Below are 27,764 nucleotides of genomic sequence, written 5' to 3' on the forward strand. Positions count from 1 at the left end.
CAAATGTCACAGATCAGATAAAATTCTGTAAATGGTGACTTTCAAATAAACTATAATTACTTTTGTGAAATTAATTAAAGTGACATAAAAATGGGCAAAAGGGCTGATTACCAACAGTATAGCATGTGAACGTTTTTGTTTGAAAGTTTAATTCATTTCACTATTAACATGGAATATCAAATGTTTGTGAAACATCCAAAAGTACAAAGAACTAGTCTAAACAGACAAAAAAGTGAAAAAGTGAATTAGAAAATAACATTATTTCATTGCAAGAATGCATTCAACGCCCATCTAAACCTTCAAGTCGCTAAAGTCTTGAAAATTCGCCTCCTTTTCATCACATATAGTGCAATGTGTTCATCCATGAGGACAAACATTAACGCAACATTCATGCGTGGACAAACAGAAATTCGTTCTATGATTGTGCAAATATATAGGGCGCCGCCAACGAAGATTTTCGGTAAGCAATATGGCGGCGTCCTTGGATGATAAGTATAAAATCTGCAATTGCTGTGTCTTTCACATACTATTGGCATAGAATATCACTCTGACGAGAAAATATGTTCGTCTGATATGTCCGACATCATGGAGAAGACTCTGGCATCGTTGCCAGGTTTCCTAACGGGCAATTATGGAACTAGGGGTGCAAACATATCGGCCGGCTTCCAGAATCTCATTCGATGTGTTGGAGAGGCCAAGTCAAAACACGTAAGTATACCATCAAATATTCAGTTTTTCAGAGGTAAATACGTGAAGAGTAATCGGAACGTTGAGTAGTCCGTCGGATTTCATCATCAAATAAATTAAGGCTTGAAAAGCTGAACCAAAACTACCTCCTTGAACAAAACTGATAGTGATATCGTATCTAAAATATATCCTTGACTTTGAGTTGGTAGCTGCTCGTCGATCTTAAGGGCATCGTTACCCCGAATCAAAGATTTCCTTATTAGCCATAGTCATGTTTAAAGACTTGAAAATCAACCTGTTGACGCACACTTTTCTATCTCTCCTCTCGGCCGACAAAGACTTGTAAGTACTTCCCCCAAGGTCACTGTCCATCGCTTACATTGCGTGCATGGTGCCCCGCCCCTTCGCTGTACTGAATCGAAAGTAGTACGGGGCTACTGCTGCACGGTGAGAAAGTAAACGAAGAAAGCTATTGGTTGCTGCTCATGGAATGGAGAGTGATTAAAACGAAACTCATATCTGATCTATACAGTTTGGAAATTACTCCAAAAATATTCAAGCTATTGAAAATTTGTATAAATATTTTTATAAACGATAACCAGTATTTGTTTTACCGAATGTCCGAGCTCTATCAGCCGTTGTAAAGATGTTAGTGGTCAATAAATGTGATATACAGACTTTGGGTACACGTCAAATTGTACATTATTGACAAATATCTTATTCATTCTGGCAGCGCTGTGAATTCTGAAAGTTACAAATTTTACAATGAATTGAAAGTGCTAAGTCGCCTTGCACCGTGTTCAATGTCAATCACCTCATGCATCTGTCAAGAAACCATCACTACTGGAAACTGAAGTAATTCATACTCTTTAATCCTTTCTCAATCATAGTTTGGCCAGAACCCATTGTTATCAAGGATGAGTGTGGAGTTGTTCTGGATGAACAAGTCTGGTGATTACACATGCACCTCCATCTGGGTGTTTTTCCGAAATTTTCAAAGTGGTGTCCATAATTTCAATATAATAAGACACAATATATAATTGTGTATTGTTGACGTTATGAAAAATAAAATGTTATCCAAAGCAAATATCATGTAATGCTTAATTGCACTGTTTCACTCCACAGGAGGAAGAAAGAATTATCAAAAAGGAATTAGAACTTTTGAAGCAACGTCTTGCACATCCTGACATTAGTAAGGTATGTTCTAAAACATGTACCTCACTGCTCACCTTTGGACTTTGTCAAAGGATGATCCGAGTACTATAAGAATACATTATGTAATTGACTGACAAATTTTGTGCAGCTGTTATAGTAATGGGGCTGTTCGCAGTGGAAGTTCTTTTACTAAATGTAATGCTTTCGACAACGGCCACTTCTGCAGAACTTGGACAAATGTTGCCAGTTTTGCATGTGTTGCATTTTACCATTAGCGATTGTAGTCTGAGCCATGAACAGTCTTTTACAGTGCTCATAGTAACATGAGCTGTCACAAAAAAAGTTTTTTTTTATTGTTAAATTACGGTACATGCATAATTTCCAAAACTTTGAATTTCCAAAATTTTGAATTTCAAATTTCGGTTACTGTAAATGTTAGGTCATTTGTTCCTCTTGTTTAAACTATCCATGGTGACCTCTGATTTTTTCTTGATTTTGTAAGAGAATGCTTGAAAGTTTGAGGAAAGTTTGAGCAAAAGCGTAAGTCTTTGCTCAGTTTTGAGGAACACGCTACAGGTCCCTGTAAGATTTTTCCCTGCATGCTCAGTCGATTTCCCCTTCAGTAGCAGGGTTCTGCCCAGAGTTCCAAGAGTGCTGGACGGCTCATTAATATTCATGAGCATTAATATTCATGAAACACTGTAACATTTATATGCTTGTATTTTTACATTCTTAGGGCTTGATATACAAATAGTAGCCAATTCCACTGTACCTTCAAAGTATTTTTTCAGTTTTAACTGAACAAAACAGAAAGAAAACAATCTTTAGTAGTTGTAAAGGAATCTTTTGAAGCTTCTGAAAAATAATGTACCACTTTTTTGTCATCATTTTCCTGTGCTTATATCATCCCTCACCACTATGAAAGTTTGGATTACCATTGCACTGTACCAGCATCCAGTGTTTTTTCAAATGACCTACGGTAGGTGGTCTTGTTACTGCTCATGCGCAGACTCTATAGAGTTTAAACCAAGAACTTAGGGGTTGGCTATTATCGGCCATAGTTTTGAAAGTGGAATTTCTCGATGTCAAATTCACTTCAATTGCTTCTTGATAGTCATTGTAGAATGGGAAAATTCACAAACAGAGAGGCTTGTTGCCACGGACAAGTAACTTTTGGCTTATTGACCTGAAAAATAAGTGAGTGTTCATTGATAATTCAAAGACTGGATTCGTTGACACCAAAGTTTGCTCGTGACTTTCATTGCATGCAGTCTTTCCACAATGCCACTCATTGAGTTTGAACTGAACATTGAAGAGTACGTTTTAGTTAGAAGTCCTGTTTTTTGTGCTCTTTTTCGCCTCCGTACTTCATTTTTATGGTGTTATAAACCTTGATACAAAGCAAAAAAACTTCAGTTTTTCTCCTTCTTTCGATCGTACAGAGATACTGTGTGACAGGAAAACCGTGTCTAGTTCATTAGGGCGATGATCTTGTGAACATACGTTCAACAGCTGAACAGCTTTTCATATGCAAAATCAGCGTACGGTAATCAACCAGTGGTATTGTTTAAATAGCATTTTATTGAAAGGCATTCTATAGTACCATTGTTTTCATCAACTCTTCATGCAATTTTATGAACTGCTTCACGCCTTGACCTCAAAAGTGTCACTCATAGACATTCATGTTGATTGTTCAAAGCATTGAACTGCAAGTGCCGGTCGGTCACTTGTCAATGCTGGTCGGAAATTCTGAGTGCCGGACGGGGCCCGTCAGCGCCGTCCGGCGTGGGCAGAACCCTGAGTAGTGTCTCTGTTTTCTAGCTGTTTCTCTTTTTTTTTCTCCCAACAGAAGCAGATGCGTGAGTACTTAGTCAGGCTGATCTACTGTGAAATGCTTGGTCAGGACGCCTCCTTTGGTTACATCCATGCACTCAAATTTGCACAGCAAGGAACTCTATTGGATAAAAGAGTTGGTATGTTTCCACCCACTGTATCTTTAAATTTTGGCACAATGGAGTGTTGCTTTCTTGTGTATAATGGTATGTCATGTTTTTCCCCCCATGCTCTGGTAGACTTTGCTGGTGTTCTGCACAACTTGAAAAAAACAGGAGTTGCCAAATTTACATGACCCTGCATAATTTACATACTCGTTTGTTGCAAAAATGTGACGTACTAGTACTCTTTTGCGTACTTTATGAACTTATGAATAGATAACTTGAAGAACAGAAGGGTGGCCCACCTCTTTTAAATCCCCTTGCAGAGAACCCTGCATACATTTTACAAAGATTAACCCAAATCACACTGACTGATTTGGAAATGTAAGAACTGGTTTCAGTATCAGGATGCGCTCTTACATGTAGGTAAACTGATGTCCAATTAGTCAAGAAAGTATCTTGATGCAGGGAAATGGGAATTTGGGATAGAGCTTATCATGCAGTCCTAGATTTGAGGTTACACTGTGCAGTGCACTAGCTTTCCAGTACCATACATTGCGTTTTGCCAACTGTCCTGTTCATGAAGATCACAGGGCAGTAGATGGGAAACCTGGTCAGAGACTTACATGTATGGATGCATATCTTCCATCCAAATTTCAACACTCTGGAGGCCTCCACTTAAGTGTCTGTATCATCCCTGTATTATTTTAATATCACTTATGTGCGGTAAGTTAATTATCAATGAATGAACTATTCTATGCAGTGAAATGTACCAGTTTTACTTTTACAGAGTGTCCTTTTTTGACTCGTCACAGAAGTCCTGAACAATCAAATAACATTCAAACCAGTTTTTCTGTGCAGTTTGGCAACCTGTCTGTACTATGGAGTGTCCAGATTACAGAGGTATCAAAAAAAAAAGAAAGGTTTTAGGGTACATCCATTTTTTTTTTCACTTGGCTCGCAGGATATCTGGCAGTGAGTTTGTTTCTTCATGAAAATCATGAACTGGTTGTGTTGCTGATCAACACGTTACAGAGGGATCTGAGAAGTACCAACATCGTTGAAGTCTGTATAGCGTTGACAGCAGTGTCTAGGCTCATCAACACTGAGATGATCGCGGCCATCTTACCACTTGTGGAAGACAAACTCCAGCACACCAAGTAAGTCACCTCGGATGTAATGTATACTAGGAACACATCTGTGAATAAAACTATTTCAGTGAATGTAATGTAGCAGAGTTATCTCAGGGTAGTTAAGTTATCGCAATTGATCAAAGTTATCGTGATGTACAGAAGTGAAGTTATGGTGATGTAATGGGATATTGCAATGCATCGTTATGCCCACGTTATGTAGTGGGATTATTGCAATGTATTGTGATGTAATGTAGTTATAACGAGTACAACTTAAACTAACCTGTCGGGTTCACCCCACACATATGCAGATGCCGTGTATTCAATGGAAACGACATGCAATTCACCAGTCAAAAACAGGTGGCCATATCTAGTATCTAACTTGTCAATTAACACAGCCAATGGTACATGCGTTTCCTGCATGACAATTGACAGCTTAATATCCACAAAGACAAATTCAATGATATGCATGCCATAGTGCTTGTTACCAGGTATTCTATCATAGTTTAATTTTAGTAGAACTTTTATCCATAGAACTATTGTTCATCTAAGAAAAGAGTTTACAAAATGTAACACAAAGTTGTGAAGGCTATACTGCAGCTTTCCTTTTCAGTTCTTACCGGCAGTTTTCACTTTTTATTTCACAGGGCCATTGTTCGTATCAAAGCTGTCATGACGCTGCAGCAGTTCCACAAGAAAGCACCCAATGTAGTCCAGCACATCCATGGCAAATTCCAGAAAGCGCTGTGTGACAAGGATCCCGGAGTCATGTCAGCGGCTCTGTACATTTTCCATGATCTCATCAAGGTAGGCAAAGTCAATCATAATAGCGCTGTTTGCAGTTACATTCAACATTGGATGTTGCTGCTTGAAATGCGGACTATAGCCCAGTGTAGTCTGAGCCAGCAATTGCACAATAATGTACCCCCTCCTGGTCCATAATGGATAAAAGGAAACTTTGCATGTAACAAAATGTAGGAGGCAAAACTGAGTACATTATGGAGTGCAAGTTTGCTTGAGTCCATTATGGGCCAGGAGGGGGTACATTATTGCTATTATTTTATAGTTTTGGCAATGCAAGAGATAATTTTCTGGTGTAGAAAACATCTGGGGCCACAATACTGGATAATCAGATACATTATCAGTAATAATCTGGGGATGACATCACAAAATTCTCTGGTATTGATAAAACTGTTTTGTGTTCCCCTATTAAATAGCATCTTTTATGCACTTGAACGGGCAACTTCCAAACCTGTACCCTAAATTTGCAGACAAATATCTACCGGGTATAATGAGAGAACAATGATGTCATTTTCAAACAGCCCTGTTTCAGTTTTCATGTTTCCTTTAAGAAAGAAACTGCCTTAAGTGCTTGGTATTACTTTGATTTCAAGGTATACTGTCACCTGTTCCAATTTTGCCACAGTTACCATGAAAGAGAAAATCTAACCAATCTCAGATTTTAAGCGGGTGGCCACTTTTTAAAACAGCGCCCTCAAATGGACATTTTGAATACCAAGGAACGCCCCTTTGACCATATATGGGCATATTTAGATTACAGGTGACTGTATACCTTTAAGGTAGAATTTGCCTCGGAGACACAAATTCAGACTCTCAAACTTTTACCATTATTTTCTGATCTAACATTTGTTAGGGCTCATTTAAAGCTCTTAGAGTAAGGACATTATCTGCCGTCTAAACTTTTTCAAATATCAAAAAATTTATTTTTCTCCATAGGGTTAACAAACGGATGGCGGCCATTTTTCATTCAAAATTTCAGTAAATGTTGGGTAATTTGTTTCTCTAGTTCAAAACTTTGCATGGTGACCCCTGAATTTTATTCTTGATTTGGTAAGAGAATGGTTGAAAGTTTCATTCAGGAAAGTTTGAGCAAAAACAAATTTTTTCTTACTTGCATATCCCGTTTCTTCTGCAGAAAGATACGGCCAAGTACAAAGATTTGGTTCCGCCATTCATTACTGTACTGCAGCAGATCATAGACAAGAAACTACCAACCGACTATGAGTACCATCAAATTCCAGCACCGTGGTTACAAATCAGAATTATCAAAATGTTGGCGAAACTCGGACAAGATGATGCTGTGTAAGTATTTTGAGTGAAATAGTTGGCAGCTGAAAAAAAAAACACATTTCCCCACGTCACCTAACATCTGAATTCATTGGCAGTAATGTAATCTTTATTTAGTCCAGCAAACATCTTTAAAGGGACAAAGTCAGTCATTTTTCATGAATTTTGTTTGATACGAGATACTACTCATATTGTTTGACATGCTGAAAGATACTGAATGAATGGGTGACCATGCATATACCTGTATTTGATACCGATTTAGATAAATGAAATGAAAACTAGCGTGAAAATGAATTAATGGTCATGACCATTAATTCATTTTTGCCATGGTTTCATGTATCGTGTCTAAAACCACGGTCGAATACCGGTATATGAATAGTCACCCATTCATTCAGTATCTTTCAACATGTCAAACAGTATTAGTATCTTGTATCAAACAAATTCATGAAAAATGTCCGACTTTGTTCCTTTAATATTCACACCTTGAATAACATTTTACCTTATAAGGGTATGACCTTAACGGATAAGCTTCTAGTCCTTTACCTAATATGGCAAAAATGTTTTACATAATGCATTTACAATACCTCATATGGGCATTCAAGAGTTTACCAAATGTCTTAAATATTCGCAACTTTGAATACAACTTTACCGGAGACGGATACACCAATAAAGGACGAGTGAATAGCCATATACCTAATATGGTTATTGTGCACAACAATGTTTACATCATATGCGTACAGTACCTTATATGGTCAACGGTCTTGTGTAAATTACAGCAACAGCTCTCTGATGTACAAGACACTGGAAAACACTTTGATCCGGGCTGACCAGCATCATTGCATGTCATACGGTGAGTTTTCGGTGTGGAGATTTAATCTTGGTGACAAGCGCTGGAATGCTGAACATCAGCTGATTTGCTGTTTAAATATAAACTCTTCCTTGGAGACATATATTCAGGCATTCCAATTCTTACAGTACTTTGCATACATGCCTCGTCTTTGTAGTTGCCTGGATAGGTTTAACCTACAATGCAAATGGAACACGTTACAAGCAAAACCATGTGATCAAATGCAAATAGAAATATGTGTATTTCCATACACGTTTGTGTGCGTGAGTATGTTTGTACCACCATCACATGACCTTTTGGGCGTTTGAAGTCTGTAGAACACATTGCATCCTTTTTGTTCAGGAGTAGAACCACCACTTGAGTAGGCTGACTTCTCAAAGCCAATGACACAGCTGTTCTTGTAAAGTTTCACTCCTACATAGTTACAATGTTCTGTCACTAAAGGTAAAATGTTCTCTGTTTCCATGTTACAGCAATTCTCTATGAGTGTATAATGACTATATGTCAGATATCTCCCAACGCTGCCCTCGTCGCCAAAGCGGCTGCATGTGTTGGCAGACTACTCAAGGCAAGAAGTAACAACCTTCGATACTTTGGTAAGCTTGAAATGTTCTAATCCATAATACTCAAGTTTTAACATTGTCTAGGGCAGACTAATGTGCCTAGGGGACAGCTATTTGGACTCTCAAATCATTATAACACTGGTATGTTGCTGTTATATGCTGCTTGTCAGGACTTATATTGAAGTTTGTCGAGTAAATTATGAATTTTTTACTGTCAAGTTTTTGGGAGAACCAAAAACTTATGATTTCCATGGAGTTATCATTTTGATAACAGCAATTTTGAATTTCAGACTGTCTGTACCGGTACACTTTGGATACTTTTTTTAACAATATCAACTATCAAGATATATGCGTCAATATTAGATTCCTGATTGTTTCCCTGTAACTACCTGTGCTACGGCCCCTTGCTCTCACTTTCTGTGCCAGTCAACGACTGACACTCGATGCTGTCTCTATACTAGGTCTGAATGCCCTCAGTGCCGTGATCAAAGTCAATGCCACCTATGCAGCTGAACATCAACTCATTGTCATCGAGTGTCTGGACGACCCTGACGACACTATCAAGTTCAAGGTAGGTCATAGGCTGTGTGCTTAGCTGACCTTTTTGATATGACACAAAAATGAGGATACCTTTGCTGCCTTCATTGATGGTGCTGCATCAGGCTTATACCACTGCTGCTTTGACAAAGGCACCTCAGTTTTTCTCTCTCATGTTGCAGTACCGGTATGCCATACAAGATGCAAGAGTTCAAAATATCGTCAAGCATTACTGGCCCTTTAAAGGTATACGCCTATATATACGCCCATATATAGTCAAAGGGGAGTTCCTTGGTGTTCAAAATGCCCATGTGAGGGCGCTGTTTTTAAAAAGCGGCCACCCGCTTAAAATCTGTGATTGGTTAGATTTTCTCTTTCCATGGTAACTGTGGCAAAATTGGAACAGGTGACAGTATACCTTTAACATGGTAGGAATATCTTCTAAACCAAATCGTTATTTGTCTTTTTCCTTGAATTAGACATTAGATCTTCTGTACAGAATGACAAATCAGAAGAACGTGGAGGTTATCTGTGAAAAGCTGACAGAGCATCTCAAGTCTGCCAAAGACATCTACATCAAGAAAGATCTAGTTTCCAAAATCACCACACTGGCTGAAAGATATCCTTTTGTTGCAGTCATGTACTTGTGCAATACATCCTGCCCTTTGAAGCCACCTCCTCAGCCAATTTAAAATCTAGTTGTAATTTTATTGACCTGAATTTTAGCACAACATTTTACCAATTTTTGTGAATTTTTTTGTAATATTTTCATAACTTTGGATGACATGAAAATCATATTTCATTTGCTACAAATTTTTATCAAAATTTAGGTGAAAATCTAAAAAAAAACTTGAGTTGACTATATTTTTGAAGGTAACTACATTTCTCTTTTGCTCTCAGAGGGTGAATTTCAAAAGGGAAGTTGGCCCACTCAATATGAAATCTGGGGTGACAGGGTTCATTAATGACCAAAATTTTAACACCTACTTTAACCTATTCTCTCCATTACCAGTAAACTGGTCCACACTCATGAATGGTAACAATCATTTTGGGTCAAATCATTGTGGTGATAGGTTTAATAGCCACCAGTCGATGCCATCCTGTATTGTCACGTTCTTGTGTTGTTTGATGGAGATGGTAAAGTTTTCACCATCTTATTTTCCTAAAAACCAAAAGCGTAATTTTTCCCAGCAGAGTCTATACAGGGATGGCAGCCATTTTGAATTTCAAGTGTTAGCAAACCTACCCGGCAATTTGTTTCTGCAGTACCAAAGTTAACGTGGTGACCCCTAGTTGAATTTCATTCTTGATGTGGAAAGACAACTGTTTGATGTTCCCATGAGAACAGTTTCAGCAAAAGTTGAAGTCTTTTCAGCTTCAAGGTGAATACTACCTCAGGGGCGTTATTGTGAAATATTGCCCTTAACTCACTTCAGTACATTTTCTCCAAGAGCGGAGTGGTACCTGAACACAATAAACCAAGTGTTCCTATTGGCTGGTGCCATTGTACCTAAAGAAGTGGCAAATAATCTGATGAAACTCATTGCAGAAGGTAAATGTTGTGCAAGGACTTCTAAACAATGTCTCTTTGTCTGAAACCAATCATACAATTTGCTGCTGATTGTCAACCGGAAGACATGCGACCTTAATGGTGAATGTTTTCTCAACTAGTAGAAGGCAAATATTGTGTACAGTTACTGTATCTTGTCTGAACCAGCCACCTGATTGGCTGATGCCAGATTTATATTGTCAACTAGCAGACTCAGGCCATTAATGATAAATAAAAACAACACTACTGAAATGGAGCGTTTGATTTCTGTGACATGATGTAAGGTGTCATTTGATTGGCTGTGACATGATGGAAACTATCGTCTGCACAGTTTCTTTAACATTTTGGTATTTTTGAAATTTTTTTGATCTCTTTATACTTGACTAGCTAAAATGACATGAAAACTGGATTTGCATCTGCTTCCATTACAGGTAAAATATTACCAGCTCTGTGAAACATGATTGTGATAGTGAATCGCTGATAGTGAGGTGGTTGTACCAGAGTCTGTTGTTTATATTATTGTGTTGTCACTCTGATATGCTTTGTGTGGTATGTCTTGTTCATGGCAGACACAGCAGCCGAGGAATACGACAGAGAGTTACGTATCAATGCTGTGATGTGTTACAATTCACTGATGGACAGACCGTTGCTACCGGACTCCTTGATACACGTCATTTGCTGGGTGAGTTCATAGATATTGTCAAATTGTATGTTACAAAACAGACTTACCAATATTGTATCCTTTCATTAATGTTGATATATCAGTTTTAGCTACTATAGACTATAGTCTATAGAAGCTATTGGGATGGGTATCCGTCCGGCGTCCGGCGTCAGTCTGTATGTATGTATGTATGTATGTCCGTTTGTGAGGCGTCCGTCCACTCAAATATCTTGAGAACCGCAGTACTTACTGATTTGATATTTGTTGTGTAGATGAAAAATATGATTTTGAGAAACCATTTTTTTTAATTTTTTGATATTGTTGAAAATAGGCAAATTAATGCTAAAAAAGGTGTTTTTGGTAAAAAATCTTCTTCTTCATAACCGCTGGTCAGACAGCTTTGTTATTTGGTATACAGGTCCCTAGGGATAACCCAACTTAGATTGTTCAAATTGTGATGAAATATGCAAATGTGTATTTTAAGGAATTTTTTTGTCATTTTTGGTCAAAGTTTGACTTACATTGTATGTAATTCTTGTACTGTATAAACCCTATCAATTCACCCAGAAAAAAATAATTAATATGATTTTAAATAACTGAATTAATTAGGAAATCATCAAAGCCAAAATAATTATAGTGTGGAATTATCAGAAAGTTCAACTTTTTTTGACAGTTCATAGTGAATTGAGGATTAAAACATGTGAAGGCAACTTTCGTGAATCCCAACTTTGATATATTCTGAACCACCATTTATGTTATCCTAAAGAAATTTCTCATAATAGTTTGTCATGATAGGGTGGTCAAATAAATAGAGATAGAGAAAGTTCTAATTTCCATTTATGGTTGACTTGGTAAGGATAAAATAAGATTACTTTTTGAGGAAAAAAATAGAGTGGTCAATTAAAAGAGTGGTCAAAGTGATATGGTTTTTATGGTAAAGCTGGGCTGTAAGATTCCTCATGTGCTATTTATAGCAGTTATGCAATCTGTGTAAACAGTGCAATGAAAGTGTAACATGATTCCTTATTATGCTTTTGATGACCTTGAACTTCTTAAGATTCAAACATTGTCTTTCAGTGTGCTTTCTCTGAGTACGTACAGTCTCAACTTATTTGACAGAACTTACTTACAATGTTAATTTGAAAGTTAAAATGTGCTTGGTTAATAGGATGAAAATACCGATATTAAAAGATAATCAGCTGAAGATTCTTTATAACCTGACAGATATGCTGTTTTTTTATGACGTAAATCTTGATTTAAGCAAGTCTTGTTTACTTTAATTAGAATGTAATTAACTCTTGTTTATTGCTATTATAGACTAATATAGTCTGATGAAATATGCAAATCTGTATTTTTACGGAATTTTTCCATTTTTGGTCAGGCCATCCTGAAATGAGCTATCAAAGATATCCACTTCTTCATCAATACATGTGTCACAAAAGGTTATTCTCTACAAAACACAGCAGAGCTCTGTCAACTGTTGAGCCGCTTGTTAGCTATTATAGACTACAGTCTATAGAAGCTATTGGGATGGGTATCCGTCCGGCGTCAGTCTGTATGTATGTATATATGTATGTATGTCCGTTTGTGAGGCGTCCGTCCACTCAAATATCTTGAGAACCGCAGTACTTACTGATTTGATATTTGTTGTGTAGATGAAAAAACGATTTTGAGAAACTATTTTTTTTTATTTTTTGATATTGTTGAAAATAGGCAAATTAATGCCAAAAAAGGTGTTTTTGGTAAAAAATCTTCTTCTTCTTTATAACCACTGGTCAGACAGCTTTGTTATTTGGTATACAGGTCCTAGGGATAACCCAACTTAGATTTGTTCAAATTGTGATGAAACATGCAAATGTGTATTTTTAAGGAATTCTTTTGTCATTTTGTGTCAAAATTTGACTTACATCGTATGTAGTTCTTGTTCTGTATAAACCCTATCAATTCACCCAGAAAAAAATAATTAATATGATTTTAAATAATTGAATTAATTAGGAAATCATCAAAGCCAAAATAATTTTAGTGTGGAATTATCAGAAAGTTCAACTTTTTTTGACAGTTCATTGTGAAATGCTTACCATCTTGGAGGATTAAAACATGTAAAGGCAACTTTCCTGAATCCCAACTTTAATATATTCTGAACCACCATTTATGTTATCCAAAAGAAATTGCTCATAAGCAGTTTGTCATGATAGGGTGGTCAAATAAATAGAGATAGAGAAAGTTCTAATTTCCATTTATGGTTGACTTGGTAAGGATAAAATAAGATAAAATAAGATTACTTTTGAGGAAAAAAATAGAGTGGTCAATTAAAAGAGTAGTCAAAGTGATAGGGTTTTTATGGTAAAGCTGGGCTGTAAGATTCCTATGTGCTATTTATAGCAATTATGCAATCTGTGTAAACAGTGCAATGAAAGTGTAACATGATTCCTTATAATGCTTTTGATGACCTTGAACTTCTTAAGTTTCAAACATTTGTCTCTTCAGTGTGCTTTCTCTGAGTACGTACAGTCTCAACTTATTCAACAGAACTTACTTACAATGTTAATTTGAAAGTTAAAATGTGCTTGGTTTATAGGATGAAAAATACTGACATTAAAAGATAACCAGCTGAAGATTCTTTATAACCTGACAAATATGCTGTTTTTTATGACGTAAATCTTGATTTAAGCAAGTTTTGTTTACTTTAATTTGAATGTAATTAACTCTCATTTATTTGCTATTATTGACTAATATAGTCTGATGAAATATGCAAATCTGTATTTTTACGGAATTTTTTCCATTTTTGGTCAGGCCATCCTGAAATGAGCTATCAAAGATATCCACCTTCTTCATCAATACATGTGTCACAAAAGGTTATTCTCTACATAACACAGCAGAGCTCTGTCAACTGTTGAGTCGCTTGTTTTTTCAAAACCGCTGGTCAGACAGCTTTAATATTTGGTTTACATGTCCCTAGGATGACCTTAGTGAGATAATTTCATACAGTCAGGAAATACTTAATTTTGTATCATGTCTATAGTAGCTTCAGGGACTTTGGCCCTATGTTTCAAGTTTACCAGAGTGAGAGAAATTTGGTTCTGTCACTGACCACTAAACTTTGATAGCTTTACTGTTTCTACTTTTGCATTGATTTTATCAACAATTTTAAATTTTCAGTATATTTTCTTTGGCAGTCCATGTTAATGTCACATGTTTTAGTGACGGAGGGAGGGAGGGGAGAGAGAGAGAGAGAGAGAGAGAGAGGGAGAGAGAGAGAGGAGAGAGAGAGAGAGATTGAACAAAATAGGATGTAAATGGAATATTTTTTTATTGAATCTTGTATGATATCAATTTACTCTCTCATGTGATATTTTGCAGGTGCTTGGGGAGTTTTCTCATCTTGCTGAGTCCCTATCTCCCAATGAAATAGTCAATAAACTAGGCCAGTTACTCAGCAGAAGCTTTGAGGATGAGAGCACTGCATCTTGGATACTGACTGCGATGGCCAAGATTCAGTCCAGCTGTGAAGATGTCAACGATACTTTCAGGGATAGTTTGAGAAGATATAAAATTTCAAGTCATAATATGGACATAAGACAGGTGAATATTGATCCAGTGTTGCATGTGAAGATAAGTGAAATGGACAATGTTTTGCAAATAATTATGAATAAACTAGGGAGTCATTAGGGTAATGTATGATGGGTAGTGATATGGTGCATAGCTGGAGGGCCTTGTTAAAATGCTATTGTTCATATCTATTATATGTAAGCTAATCATTATACATTCAGCCTATATATGGTTTTGGTGTTTTAATGAACTACGGTATGCTCATGGGCTTACAAGTTCAAAGGTGCATATTCCTGACATGTGACACTTAATGTTCTTTGTTCTTAAAGTAATATGCGCCCTCAAAGTGAATGACTCAAAAGTTTGCTCAAACTTTCCTCAAGGAAACTTTCAGCCATACTCTTGCCAAATCAATAATAAAAATCTGGGGTCACCGTTCAAAGTTTTCTTTGACAGAAACAGATAACCTGACATTTACTGATATTTGAAATGCAAAATAGCCGCCATCCTTCTGTTAGCTCTATGAAAAAATTAAATTTTTTATTTTTGAAAAACTAAGATGGTGAAAGGTTTTCTCTTTATGAGAGCTTTAAAATGAGACCCCACAAGTGGTAGATCAGAAAAGAATTGTAGAAATTTGAGTCTGAATGTCCGTCCCTGAGGTGCGTTCTACCTTAATTCTACACTTCTGCCTAACACTGTTAATGTCTTTGGCTTCCATTGAAATTTAAACCTCATGAAATGATTTAATTTCTGTTGATTTCATCTTGATTATTCCTAATGTAATTATTTCTCTGAAATCTCTATTCATCGGTAGAGAGCTTGTGAGTTTGATCAACTTCTACAGGACAAGATGCTGATGAAGGAGGTACTACCGGCTCCTACCAGTCAGACTCTGGAGGTAAGAATATTCAAGCATTGCACATAAGCTCTATGAAACTCACAAACATTGTGCAATATTACAACATATTTTTAATATATATATATATTATTGGGAAAATAACACTTGTTTAGATCGTTTGGCTTTAAGTCTGGTTAGATTTATATATACATGGATTTTCTCAGTATTTTGAACATTGAGGGCCATTTTGGATAACAAATATTGTGAAGTAAAATTTAAACTGTTATGTGTTTTTGTGAACATGTTTTCCATGGTGAAAATGTGTGATAATTAAAATAGAGCCAGAATGGCAAGTTCTTGTTCAAGTTCACCAAGTATTTTGGATAGCCTTCTGTTCAGCTTGTCAACATAGCATCTGTATTTGGCAAATGCACTGCCATTGTTTAGATGAAGGTTCTTGTCCAGATCATAATTCACTTGTCAGCAATAACAATGCAGTCTACGCATGTACAGATTGAGTTGACAAGCTGATTACTGTGTATATCAACATGCTTTGGGAGTAGAAAAAAGAATTTGTCATTGAGGTAAAAACAGAAATAGTGGAAAAAATTGTCATAGTTGCAACTAGTGTACCTTTTATGTTCTTTTTTTCTACCACTTATAGAATTAATTCTATTTTATAACATTTATTTTAAATATCTTTACAGATTGATTCAACTCTGTCGTTTCTTGATGAGTATGTGTCTGAAGCATTGTCACAGGGTGTACCAGTCTACAAACCCAAACAACAGAGACAAACACATCAAATAACAATGGGTAAGAGATTTTAATATGACTTTATCAGACTTCCATTGAAACCCTTTAAGTGCCAAAGGCGATTTTGTCATCTTTGTAAACTATAACCCAGACAATGATTTTTCAGATCCAGACAAATTTTCAGATTTTTACCCCAAAATTTTCATTAAAAATTGATGGAGCTGATGAAAAGTGATGTCTATTAAGTCAAAAATTATAAAAAAATTACAGAAAAGTTAATAAAAATTGTAAAATATTGCACCAAAATTCTTGTTGGAAAAACTACAGCACTCAAAGAATTAACATTTTGGTGATGGGATTCTGCAAATAATCTAATCAATGTACTGTTTATGTTAACCTTTCTGCCAAATCACAATATAAGAGGACAGCCTATGTGACAGCCTGACTATGTATCCCATTTGAGTGGAACCAAGGGGACAGACTCCTAAATCTAAACTGTTCATCCCCATTGCTCTGTATACAGGTCCACACTCACTATAAAAACAATGGGTTTGGGTTAAACCATTGTGGTGAAAGGATGAAATACTAAATTTTAATGATTTTGTATTATTTAAGAGTTCCATTGGTGCAGTTTCTTTTTTCAGTTCCACCAGCAAACCATATATTTAATCAAGCCTACAGATATGTCGTCACTTTCTGGTGGTCCAATCACCCTTTCAGAGCCTGTACAGAACTGTACCTCTCTTATGTGATCAGTGGCTATCTGTAATACACTTAGTTGTCAGATATACCTGTGTGTAGTAGTCAGAATTTCTGACGGTTGTTTCTCATGTACAATGCTTGTAACCCTGTAGCCCCATCAATCTATGTCATGTAGGTTAAACAGGAACTTCCTGTATGAAAGCCGGATTATCGTAAATCTATGCAAATGTAAAAAAGCCACGCTACCGATCGGACGTGCCGTGTTTTGTCCCAGAATCCCATGATTTTGCCATGTTTCAGTCGTTCACTGCCATTGAATCTTGCATATGATGTCTGTGAATATGTAGTTACTAAATTTGAGTAAAAAAAAAATGTTCTGTTTGTTGTCAGAGAACGCATATGTTTCAAAATGTGCTCCCGGTACGATCATTTGCATATGTTGCAAAAGTTCCCAGCATGATTATTCAAAATTCTCATACGGTCAAAGCGATGCTATGAGAATTCAAAAACTCCCGCCCAGTGTATGCAAATGGCTGCGTCATCAGTAATCCGCCTATTGTGCGTCCACGGTCCTGTAAGTTCCAGTTTAAGCTCAACAGTAGAACTTTACCAAAAATTAGTGGTGCAATGATTAACTTAATCATTTAATAATCATTTACACATGTGACATTTGTTTTGCCTTCCACTGGAAATAGTCAAGAAGGGTAAGTACATCTCTCACAATGTGAGTCCGTTTGCACGGCATGTTACTGGGTTATATTGCAACCAAACAACAGCACACTGTTTGAATATACAGTTGCCTGCTGTCCTTGTTTAAAATGTTAATCCCACTCCAATACTACCGTCTGTGGGCTGAATATCACAACAGAAATTATTGCAGCTCACCTTTTATGGTAGATAGCTTGGCTGTTTTCAACTTTACTTGAAATTTGCTGAATGTTTACTTTTTAAGTTAGTTTGTGCCTCAAAAGTGAAGGACTTTGATCAGACTTTTCCTCAACGAAACTTTCAACCAATCTCTTTCCAAATCAAGAATGAAAATCAGGGATCACTGTGTAAAGTTTGGTACGTCAGGAAAAATTATCGAACATTTACTGACATATGAAATTCAAAATGGCTGCTATCCCTGAGCTAACTTCAAAGGAGAAAAATATTTTTGATTTTCAAAAAACAAAGATAGTGAAACATTTTATATCTCGAGAGCCTTAAAATCAACCCCACAAGTGGTAGACCAGAAAAGAATTTTAAAGATTTGCGAGTTTGGATATCTGTCCGCGAGGTGCATTTCTGCCTTAAAACCATGAAATGATGAATAATTGTTTATCTTGGTTTTATTTACTTTGTCATTTTTGCTGTTGTTGTTATACCTTCCCATGTCTTCGCTAAAATTTCTGTTTTTGAAGTTTGCTCCAGGCACATTTTAAAGCAGCTGAAATACAGCCTCTCTCCTAACAAGATACATTTCTTTTGCATTTCAGCGATAAAGCAGTCCCTGTGGTCAGGATTGAACTTTGACCCCTACGAGAGCCCAACAGCCTCTCTTGCCAGCACTGCATCAAAGTCCACACCGCCACACAAGTCTCCAATGATTACCGTTGCACTTGATCCATCAGTGAGCTCCAGTGCTTCAGGGCACAGCTCTGAACCATGGGAAACAGAAGATTTAGGGTAAGTCAACAGCTGGTTTAGTTACAAGACCAGACAAAAAGGTATTTTTCCCCTTTATTTTGGAGAAAACCAGAAATAGTGAGGAAAATGTTGAAAATTTTCTGGATGATTAAAATTTCTCCACAGATTTAAGAAATTTGATGGCTGTCGCTTTCAAGTATACAGTTTATTATGTTATAGCAGTGGACATCAAATAGTGTTCCAAACAGATTTATTCACTATGCATGAAAAATTTGTTTGAGTGCAAAAGGTTGCATTGCACTCAAGTCATGCTGATATTCTTGAATTATAGGTATTTACATAATATTTGGATTTTTAAATTTACAAGATGAGCAGAAATTTAAAGTAGCTTAGCTTACTACTCCTATCTCAGTGTTTAAGGCAACACTGTTTTCACTGAAGTGATAAAGGAATTCCTTCAGTGTACTCTATGTTATTTTCTGTGATGGATAGACAGGAATTTACCATAAAATTTAAATGTTAGCTATTACAATTACTATTCCACTATCAAAGTTTGTGGCAGAGATTTAAAGGTGGATACCCTTTCCGTTGCCAGGTCATCCAGGCTGAATTTGAAAGGGCTGAAACCAGTTTGGAGCAGAGAGGGTTACCATGGAACCAAGCAAAACAAAGACAAAACCAGGGACAAAGAAGTCACTGAATTCATGGATGACAAGCCTGCCAAATCTAAACCGACTGTACAGGTCTGTACCCATGACTTGCCCAGATTTGCACTTGTAGAGTATAGTTCATCTGCTTTGGACAGAGCATTTTTTTTCAGCTGATTTCCAGAACTGCCGGTAACCTTGGCTACTGTTCCTGTGAGCAGAATTACATAATGAGTTGTTTGAATTTAGATTGCATAGTCAGTGAACCTTTTTTTTAATACATTTCTATTGATTCATTGATTTTGAGGAGATCTATATGTAAAAGTGTTCATCTGATTATGGTTGTGTTGAATTGTAATTTTAATGAGATGTTTGTTGTGTTTGTGCGCTATATGTTATAGGGACATAAGCTGTAACTTTTGGCAAGTTTTTCAGTATTCTGCTTCTGTATATCAGCTACTGTGTCTGACCCTAATCCGTTTCTCATGCTGAAATTTTGAGTATTCTTTTTGTCAACACAGCTTGTATGTGTGTAGTGATCATTGTTTATTATTTACAAATGAATTCTAGTCCGTACTTGAATACAACTTTCATCAATAACAATGGAGATTATACTCATATAGGTTGTGTTGATATGCTAAATATTGGCAATAAATTACAGTTTAGGGATTCAACGGCAGAAAGTGTAGGGAAACAACAAAACATAAAAGTTCTGAAAAATAGCCCAAAGATACAGCTTATGGAGCTTAATATGTGTATCTGTATGAGAGAGAGAGAGAGAGAGAGAGAGAGAGAGACTTCTGTTAAATATTAAGGTGGCTGATAATGGTTATTTATCATATACCCATGCCCTATTGCTACATCTAGTGACGTTCAACGTAAAATATCAGCCGTGATATTTCACGGTAAACGTCGAGATATGCACGATGAACGTCATCAGTTTTAGAGTTTCCCGAACTACATTAGCAGTTTGTTGGTAAACAACGTAAACAACAAAATGGCGGCCGCTCCCCGCCTGCGAAGCGATGTCGCCGACGTAAAAACTGAAGGGCTTCGAGGAACACGGGTATTTCTGGTTGCAAAATACGGAAATATCACGTTGAGTCTTGAAATGTTTTCCCATGGTATTTTTTTGGTCAAGTTCTAGCAAACATTCTGCCGTTCGCACGGCGCCGGCACTGTGCACGGTCTCCACCGAACAGGACGTAGTGAGCGCGTGGCGTGACAACGATGTCGCGCGTGCGACGACTGTTGACATGGCAACTCTAAAGGTAAACTAACAAAATGGCGTCCCCTCTCCGTGCGAGCTCTGTGCCGTACGACGATCGAAATCAGGATAGATTTAAAGCTGAACAGTTTTTGATCGGTTACAGTTGTAATAGCATATTGCACCTTAAAATGTTCCTTCTGTATGACGATTTTTGTATCCCGGTGTCTTTCTTCTTGGGTTTCATTGAGATATGGACGACTTGCAGCGATGTCGCGCATGATGTTGACATCTTCGTCGTATACTTTATGAATGAAGCCTGTTCACATAAACATTCTGATATTTATGCGCAGGGCGTAATAAAGTAAAGCCTCAAAATTAAAGGTTTTTCGTTCTATTAGTAAAAATTCCCTAAAATTATGGGCATGGGTATATGATAAATCGGTTATTACCCAATATCGCCTGTTCCTTGTGTCGTATCAGCATTTGTGTCATTTGTGCTGCGTCAGACACTCGACTTCGTCTCGTGACTGACACAGCACAAATGACACTCATGCTGATACGACACAGGAGGAACAGGCGATATTGGGTAATAACCTCTAAATGTCTCTTCCTCATTCATCAAATGCTGTTTGCTAATATTAAGTCATATCATGCTTCATACATGTGCATTCAGGTTAGTTCAGTCACTGCTACAGCAACTCCATCAAAGCACACTGCAACAATAGTGGAGACTGAGGAGGAGAGAAGAAAAAGAGAGTTAGCAAGTGCTGTATTCTCTGGCATTGTGACATCAGAAGAAGAGGTGAAAATCTCAAATATGGCATTTATTTCTGGCACAACTATAGCTTTGTGCAGTAATAGCTAACAATGGTAATACAGACTAGAGCTAAAGCCAGAAAAATCATCTCATTTGAAAGTCAAAATATCATTTTGTCATGATACTTAATTTTATGAACACAAAAAAGTGGCTTAATGCCAAACACACAGTGTCATGCGCTGTCATGTTACCATAGAAAAAGAACTGGTGATCATAAAATTTAGAGAAGTAGCTAATAATTTCATCTTTTTGTGAATGCTTTGCCATCTTTTACCATTCATAGTCTGATATGCAATAGAACATCAAATACACTGCTGATTGGAATACATAATGTAACTTTCATCATGCAATTATAATGATTGATACATTATTAAATTATGATAATTACTCATTCATGTACCAGTATATTGGTCACTACTACAGGAGTCAGTTTATTATTTATTGTTGTTGTTTGTGCAAGAAGTTCCAACAATAGAACCCCACTCCAACAATACTCCCACTTTGTGCCGTTGATTATTGGACAGAACCCCTTTTTCATTTGTGCAACACAGGGTATACCAGATGAAGTTGAAAACAACCATGGAGGAAGGACGCCCAAACAAACAATCTTCACTGACTCTCTGTTAGAAGGTTTTGGACACAGGGAAGTTGACAAAAATCAACAAGGCAAAGAAGCATCGATAGTAGACTTGCTGTCAGAGATTAATTTTTCACAGGATGTTGCTGATACTAGCAATGTAGACATGCTTCCAGGAATAATCCAGACTGGAGTCTCTGCGACATCAGTTGGTGTGACGCCACCTGATCTGACCCCATCTGGGCAGGATATAGACATTCTAAGTAAACTTGACAATAGTGTAAATGGAAAACGCAGCGACCTTTTACAAGATATTTCTGCAGATGCTGCAGAAGTAGGTAAAACTATGAACATGAATCAGAGTAGTTCTCATGTTACTGAGAAAACAGAAGGTGGAAGCACATTGCAGAGGATGGGTGGCACTGACCACTTCATCAGTATTGCTGATGAAAGCAGCACCGATAGGGAAAGTGTCCATATAGAAAGTCTGCAAGGAGAAGCTATGGATGATACTAAGTTAACTGACAGTGATATAAAGTCAAAATCTGGTGCATCAGCTGATCTGTTACTTACTGATTCAGGTGTAAAACCCAGTCCTGTCTGTCTGCTTGACAGTGACATTGATGATAACGCTCTCTCAGATGGTGTGACTGTCACACAAACACTTCCTGATGGACTTGACCAGTACCCTCATGCCAAGGAGCACCAGGAATTGGTATCAGATTCCGTAGTTAGAGTTTCTTCATGCAAAGTTTGGAAGCCAGATGTTCTTGCCATAGTTGTTTTTATCACTAATCAAAATAAATTTGCAATTCAGAGTATGCAGTTTAATGTAGATGTACCATCTAATCTGAAGGTAAGCAAACATATGTGTAGTAGAGCTGTTGCATGTATCCTTCTAACTCATGTGACCATCCCTTTGATGGTGAATTGCATTGATTGAAGATATGGTATGAACCAACCATGAAGATGCATACTTCATGGAGGTACTTAATTTACATAATATTTCTTCAACTAGCAATTAAAAGGAAACAAAAATTCAATAACCTTAGATTCTTGTACACAGACTATTTATCAGCGATTTTATGGCCCAGACTTCGGTGTGGTATTATGTAATTATCATAACCAGTGCTATGATATACTGGTTTGGAATGTTGTTGTTCTCCTGTATAAAATATTAGAGGCTGATTGTGTCTATGCATATATTTTCTGGTAGACTTTTCTCAATTGTTATCTCACTTTTATTCTCATCACTTTTTTGCTAAGCAAGTGATCTTCTTTGACTTGCAGGTAGCAATCAACGAGTCTGAGTGCAATACGTTTAGCGTAGATAAACTTGAATTTCGTCAATGTCACGTTGAAGTGCTGCAAGTAGGATATATCGGCCCGTCTCTTCACATGGTGCTGGGAGGGCAGCTTTTGTACAAGGACCACACAAATACTACAAAGAGGCTTTTCTTCAGTACACCTCTACACATGAGCGACTTTTTGAGGTGAGTTAATTTTGTTGTTTTTTCTTTGCGCAGGATTGGCAGAGGTTTGATAGTAGTACAAATAATTGTATATCTGGGATCTATTAGCACCATAATGCCAATGTGCAGTTGCTTGGAGGGTTATACCAGATGATGTATGGATTGTAATTATTTCTGGCAACTTGGAGGGTCTGATACTTAAGCTATTGTGTATCTTAGTGGCTGTTTAAAAATGATTTGTTATTGTCAATGATATTCAGTACACCAGTAAGCTTCAAGCTTCCTAGATGGTGCACACTGCCAGATAGCAAACACAGTCACTGAGCTGCAGGTGGCAATGTACAATGTTTGCTTTGTAGGAATTGTTTTTAGTGTGTAGCTTTGTTTTTATTGATCTATTGTAGACTTTTTTCCCACAAGGAAGAACCTCTAGGCTGCCAGACTGTGACCATGTTACTTTTAAGTGTAAACACAGTGTTCACAAATATGGATCCAATGCCTGTGGGCTGATATGGCAAGCTGTAAAATCTACCAATAGTAATATGTGCAGTTTATCCTCAATTTCACATTTTTATCAAACATTATTCTGTCTGTCATACAAAGTACAAAGTCATAATTTTGTCCAATTCAAATTCACAATCTGCTTTACTATCTTATCTACCAGAGAAATTAGTGCCAAATACTCTATCTGTGAAAAAGATAGAATCAGTAACCTGACAGGCCTTGTTTCTATTATTATATACAGTCAAGCTTAATACCATCAAGTATTATGCTAAATGTATTCCTTTATCAGGCCACTAAAGCTTGTAACAGAAGAATTTGGCAAAAAATGGACAAGCTGTTCAAAAGACAAGAAAATTATTGTGCAGAGAGGAAGTATACAGACAATGGAAGATTACATGAAATTTGTTGAAAAAAAACTTCACTTACACTCAGTCCAAATTATAGGTGAGTACAAAAGTAGCTACCCAAACAAAGGAATTAGTTGCCTGACCGATAGTTTTTTTCAATGTTGTGTATGCCTTCAAGGTCCTTGATTGTTTTCAATGTCAATGCTTTTATTGCCGAGCATTGACCCACTCTTCAAATTCTTTAACAGACTGTATCAACCAAACCAGGACAGATAAAAATGAGTTAATTATTTGTCGATTATTGGTGCTAATTACAACTGGAAACACCGTAGTGCTGGTAGTAGGGCAGGCAAAAATTGATTTTCAGAGATCATTAAAATTGACTGTCACATGATTTTTATGTAAAAAATTATTGCAAAATACTAATCAAGGCATTTACTATCATCATAGGCTTTCAGAAAATATGCTTTGTTCTTTTCAGAGAATTTTTTTTTTGGAAGGGTCCAATATTTGTCCTTTACTCAAAAATGATTTCCAGTACTGATTTACATTTGTAATGGACAACTAATTTTCACCATTTCCTATTTTACTTATTTGAAAAGAGACAATTTGAAATAACTGTAAGCTTTAAAGGGGCAATCGTCAATCCCTGGGTCTTGCATTAGGGGCTGGTGACATTAACTGTTTATGTGATTTTAGTCCTGTGTTCATCTGTGAAAGTTGTGTACAATTAGTCAATTTGCTGATAAAAAAACTACCCCATTAACTATCATTGACAATGTTATCACATAAGTATTACAAACACATCATTAGCATGTACAATATATTGCCAAAATTTTCTGGCACTCGGGGTACATAACCAAATTATTTTTTCTGGCATGCATGATAGTCAGGAGGTTGAGATTTAAACCATATCTGTGTTATAAACTCCCTTTTATTTTCACTCCCCTAGGTTACGAAGGCATTTCTTGTGGAATTCTGCTACAGAAGAGCAATGATATATGTCTGCTCCATGGAAAGTTTGTGCAATCCAACTCCCTTGAACTTTGGTTCAGGTCCAACAGTCAGCTTCTGTCAGATGCCGTAGCAAGGCAGTGTTCTACTATGTTCAAGTAGAGCGTCCAGCAAAACAGGGCTTGATATGCATATGTAGTGATTAACTTTACAGCAAGACGGAAGACAGTGGGGCCCATGCTTAATTATGGTACAAATCAACATGATCCTGTGGGGTCTAGTTGTTTCATAAAACTATGGCAGACCCCCTAACTATTGTACAAATCTACATGATCCTGTTGGGTCCAGTTACTTCATTAAACTATAGCATACCCCTTAAGAGACATAATATTTTCTTGATGAAGATTTGACCCCATGTTCTTTAGGCTTGCAAGTTTTACTTAATATGCTGCAGGGCTTGTCCCTATACTGCCCTTCTCTCCTAGACTTGTTACAATGTGTATTTTGAAAGCTGTGGCCATATATCATCGGTATGTTTATTTGAAGGTGAAGAAAATCTGGCACATTCAAAATGTTTGACAGATAACAACTGTATACTATGTTGCAATGTAGCAACAACAAAGAGCTTCTCAGGGTGTCCGGATGCCTCATACCATGAACATTTAAATCCAAACGTCCAAATTTTTTCCGTTATTTCACTATTTAGTTGCTGATGGTCCCGCAGACTAATCACAAAGTACTGCAGAAATCATTGTAGCTTGCTGTTTAGATGGCCTGGATGTTAGAAAATCAACTTGAACCATAGGAATTACCAGCAACTTCCATCTTGCTTGGGGCTAAACAAAAAAAAGTGTGATGCAATCTGGTACTTGCTCATGGACCAGTACCTCTGAATTTACTTTCTGCCCAGACAATTGGCGACACTTTTCTTATTTTGTTCCATTACAATTTCTCTTGTCTCCAGTTTCATTATTTCTTCTGTTTGCTATGTCTCTGTGTGGTATATCCGGCAGATTTACATTTGATTTGGGACAGACAACTACTGAATTACCTCAATTTTTTTCTACACTTCCATTATCATCAATTTACTTTATAGTGACTCTTATTTGCCTTTATGTAGGTCCAACTCTGCTATGCAAATGATAGACAGCACTTGATGAATATTCCATGATGAAAGAGTTCTGCCCGTCATTTTAAGTAATGACATTTTAAATTCACATGTGTGTGTGCAAACTAGGGACAATAATGCTCATATGGAATGCACATCCATAGACACTTTTCTGATACCGGCTTATTGTTGTTACCATTATTCAAAACCGTGTTTCATCATCTACCAAATTTGTTATCTCTCTACCGAATTATTTCAAGACAAATGTTTAAGTAAACTTCTTTCAGCCTCAGCACTGTGATACCCGGTATACTATGAATTACCCTCATGATACCATAATGCCTATTTAAAGAGTGTATGTTGTCCCAAAATTGAGTGAGTCTCCTATAGGAGGAGGGTTTCCTGAGGACCATACTCATACATACCTTCATTACAGCAGTTTGGTTCAACCCTAGGTGTTTTCAGTGGTGAGGCTTGTCCCTAAATGTTATGATACAGTGATGACATGATATCTAGGAACGGATTTGTGCTAAAGTTGCTGTGAAGTCTTCCCTAGATGGACTGTGTGGCAGAATTGTTCGTATGGAGCATGTGAATGCCAAACATGAACCTGGATTCATATGTCAATGATAAGATGTTTTATGGTTGTTATAGTAAATTATATTGATGATATTATTACATATTAACAACTCTCAGATGAGCCTGTTCAGATTTGATGTAATTAATGACATATGTCTTAACTTTTTTTACACAATGATTTGAAATTTTACAGAGTGAATTTGACAACATGTGAATGTGCCAGTGTACACATTTTCACAATATTTCAGGAGAGTAAATTTATGTGTTTCAGATGTAAATGTTATATTTAAAAGTCTTAAGAAGTCTTATTGTGCAGTTTTCATGTTAATGTATTGATGCATTCATGAGATTGTTAAGTCAAGTATTAAAATGACAATGAAGAAACATGCTACAGTAGTCAGGTGGCTTAGCAACAAAAAACAGCAAGATCGTTACACGGATGACAAAAGTGCCAAATTTGCTACAGAGGTTCACATATATGTGTAGATCAAATTTAGCTATTGCTCCAAAAATTTGGGTCACCGGAAAGGCTCGATGACGTCATAAATTCAAAATGGCCGCCATTATATTGCTTAAAATGGTAAAATACTGCTAATTCAGGCAGTATTCAATATTTTTTTGCATAAACTGACACAGACATTCTCATTTATAAGTAAAACATAAAATTGACGCAAAGCAATTACTATGATGACGTCATAAAGCCAAAATGGCCGACCAAATTCAAAATGTCTGCCGTAACATTGTCTAAAATGTCAAAGCACTGTTAATTAAGCCTGTTTCAGCCTTTTATTGCCTGAACTGAAATTAACATCCTAAATTATAGATAAAACATATAATTGATGCAAATTATTTATTGTGATGACGTCATAAAACCAAAATGGCAACCGAAAATTACAAAATGGCCTGTTATGAAGTTCACTT

At 36.7% G+C, this 27,764-nt stretch overlaps 1 protein-coding gene across 1 annotated transcript; it reads left to right on the forward strand.

Moving 5' to 3' along the window:
* The first annotated feature begins 474 nt into the window (after positions 1–474).
* On the forward strand, positions 475–27,227 carry LOC139124664 (AP-4 complex subunit epsilon-1-like). Its single transcript, XM_070690787.1, has 22 exons — positions 475–708; positions 1,813–1,884; positions 3,692–3,815; positions 4,741–4,936; positions 5,554–5,713; positions 6,843–7,009; positions 7,771–7,844; positions 8,315–8,437; positions 8,866–8,975; positions 9,421–9,560; positions 10,381–10,493; positions 11,060–11,172; positions 14,512–14,733; positions 15,518–15,601; positions 16,249–16,357; positions 18,478–18,667; positions 19,224–19,371; positions 21,159–21,287; positions 21,854–22,735; positions 23,170–23,372; positions 24,145–24,299; positions 25,155–27,227. Exons 1-22 carry the CDS (start codon positions 574–576, stop codon positions 25,316–25,318), a joined length of 3,813 nt encoding a protein of 1,270 aa, XP_070546888.1. The 5' UTR covers positions 475–573; the 3' UTR covers positions 25,319–27,227.
* The last annotated feature ends 537 nt before the right edge of the window (positions 27,228–27,764 follow it).

The sequence above is a fragment of the Ptychodera flava genome (assembly GCF_041260155.1).
Source record: "Ptychodera flava strain L36383 chromosome 23 unlocalized genomic scaffold, AS_Pfla_20210202 Scaffold_24__1_contigs__length_23054250_pilon, whole genome shotgun sequence".
Taxonomy (NCBI): domain Eukaryota; kingdom Metazoa; phylum Hemichordata; class Enteropneusta; family Ptychoderidae; genus Ptychodera; species Ptychodera flava.

Coding starts and splice junctions, on each gene's coding strand:
- LOC139124664 (XM_070690787.1), top strand. CDS start 574: ATGTCCGACATCATGGAGAAGACTCTGGCATCGTTGCCAGGTTTCCTA. Junction 10,494..11,059: donor GATGAAACTCATTGCAGAAG/GTAAATGTTGTG, acceptor TGTTCATGGCAG/ACACAGCAGCCGAGGAATAC. Junction 21,288..21,853: donor TTGTGACATCAGAAGAAGAG/GTGAAAATCTCA, acceptor TGTGCAACACAG/GGTATACCAGATGAAGTTGA.